At 45.3% G+C, this 2091-nt stretch overlaps 1 protein-coding gene across 1 annotated transcript in view; it reads right to left on the bottom strand.

The window, feature by feature from the left end:
• The window catches only part of PRCC (proline rich mitotic checkpoint control factor), a 35361-nt gene that overhangs the window by 9277 nt on the left and 23993 nt on the right, over window positions 1–2091 (bottom strand). Inside the window, exon 4 of the mRNA XM_017510043.2 lies at window positions 789–884. Coding sequence (XP_017365532.1) covers window positions 789–884 — 96 coding nt within the window. The remainder of the gene's footprint in view (window positions 1–788; window positions 885–2091) is intronic.

The following is a 2091-nucleotide window of genomic DNA, read 5'->3' as shown; positions in this document are numbered from 1 at the left end:
CAGCTAGTCCTACTCAGAAGGCTGAGGCACAAGAATCACTTGAGGCAGAGGTTGCAGTGAACTGAGATCGTGTCACAACACTCCAGCCTGGGTGAAAGAGCAAGACTCTGCTCCAAAAAAAAAAAAAAAAAAAAAAAAAAAAAAAAAAAAAAACCCAAACAACTACATATGGCCACGTGAGCAGATTCTACTCAGTGAGATCAAAGTGGACATGCTCTTAGGAATTTTCTGGAAGTCTCCTAAAAAGGGGGGGAAGCGTTCCTCCTCTTTCTTTCTCTACCCTGCTGCATCTCCAACGCCAGTGTGATGGCTGTAGCTTTCTTTAGCTGCTATTGTGGACCATAAGAATAAAGGCCACAGCCTAGGGACAGCAAAGTGATAATCAGAAAGAGACTGAGACCAGGCATGGTAAATCACCCCTGTAATCCCACCACTTTGGGAAACCAAAGCAGAAGAATTGCTTGGGTCCAGGAGTTCAAGTGCAGCCTGGACAACAAGCAAGACCCCATCTCTACCCAAAAAAAAAAAAAGGGGGGGGGACTAGATACCTGACTCTGTGGAGCTGCAAAGCACCCCTGGCCTGCCTACCTATATCCTTCTTCCATGAAGAAAAAAGCTAACTTCCTTTATAAGCCACTATTATTTAGAGTTTCTCAGTTACATGTTGCCAACCTAATCCTGATACAGTTTTGTCTTTTGTGTGTGTTTTTTTTAATTTCCTTTGGCTTCAGATGTGAAACATGGTGCCCCGGGGTCAAAGATGGTCACTTGCAGCTTTGTTAACTTACTGCTTCGTCATCGATGAAGGAGGCATCTGGGGCAATTTCCTGTGGGGGGACCAGGGCCGGGTCCTGTGCAGGATAGTAGCCACCACTGTAATAATCCTGCAGCCAAAGAGGAAAGAACACACCAAGTGAGGGCAGAGTTGGACAGGTGACGGTAAGGTGTGTCCAGAAACAGAATATCCTCATCAAATAGGCAATGGTGAGACACCCACACTACAGCTTCCTCAAACAGACCAGTTAAAGGCATAGATCCCAAGGACCTACCCTATAACTCAAGAACAATCCCTACAGCTTTTCTAATCTACACTATCCAGACAGATGGGTATTTTTTAGGAAAGGGTAAGAAGAAATAAAAACAGTCTCTCTTGCTTCAATCTGTACCCTGCTCCCTCAGCTACTTCCTAAGACCAACTCTCACCCCTCACCTCTACCATGCCCTCAGCCCTGCCCCTCCTGCCCATAAGATCCCCAATGAGCCGCAATGCGAGCAGGGACAAGAAGGCATATGTCATGCCATTCCTGCTCCTCAATCTAGTTTGGTCCTGTGGATACAGGGAATAGTCTAGATGGGGTGGGGAGGTTGCAGATCTCTGATTTAAAATAACCACTATTAGGAACGTAAGGAAACTTACAGAGCTGAGAACAAAGCAGGTTTGTTTACCAGATTTTTAGCTCAGGAATCCCATGATTCCCCTCAGAGTTGAGTGACCCAGATGTTGTTGCCGACCCTAACGGAAGAGGGGGGTGATGGCAATGGCAAGGCCCCTGCTTGGCCAAGTCAGGCAGCCACAGGGCCAATAAACTCTTTCCTCCTTGCCTACACTTTTTCCTAACTCTTCCACTGCATCTTAAATTCCATGAATTGCACCGCTAAGAACATTCATTTTATGATGAGGTAAATGAAAATAGGTTTCATATTCACTACATAAAAATAATATATGAAAATCCAGAGCAATTACAGTATGGATTTTTTTATAACAGTATTCACAATAAGATACATTTAAATTTCAGCATCCCCTAGTATATTTAAAATGTTTTACTTTATGTAGATCAATTCCAATTTGTTGGCCTGGCGTGGTGGCTCATGCCTGTAATCCCAGCACTTTGGGAGGCCAAGGCAGGTGGATTACCTGAGCAAGACCAGCCTGACCAACATGGTGAAACCCTGTCTCTACTAAAAATACAAAAATTAGCCAGGCATGGCGGTGGGTGCCTGTAATCCCAACTACTTAGGAGGCTGAGGCAGGGGAATCGCTCGAACCCAGGAGGCAGAGATTGCAGTGAGCCAAGATCGTGCCACTGCACT

The sequence above is a fragment of the Cebus imitator genome, unplaced genomic scaffold, assembly GCF_001604975.1.
Source record: "Cebus imitator isolate Cc_AM_T3 unplaced genomic scaffold, Cebus_imitator-1.0 Scaffold427, whole genome shotgun sequence".
NCBI lineage: Eukaryota > Metazoa > Chordata > Mammalia > Primates > Cebidae > Cebus > Cebus imitator.
The sequence above is the reverse complement of the archived record's forward strand: the minus strand, read 5'-3'. Positions and strand labels throughout refer to the sequence as shown.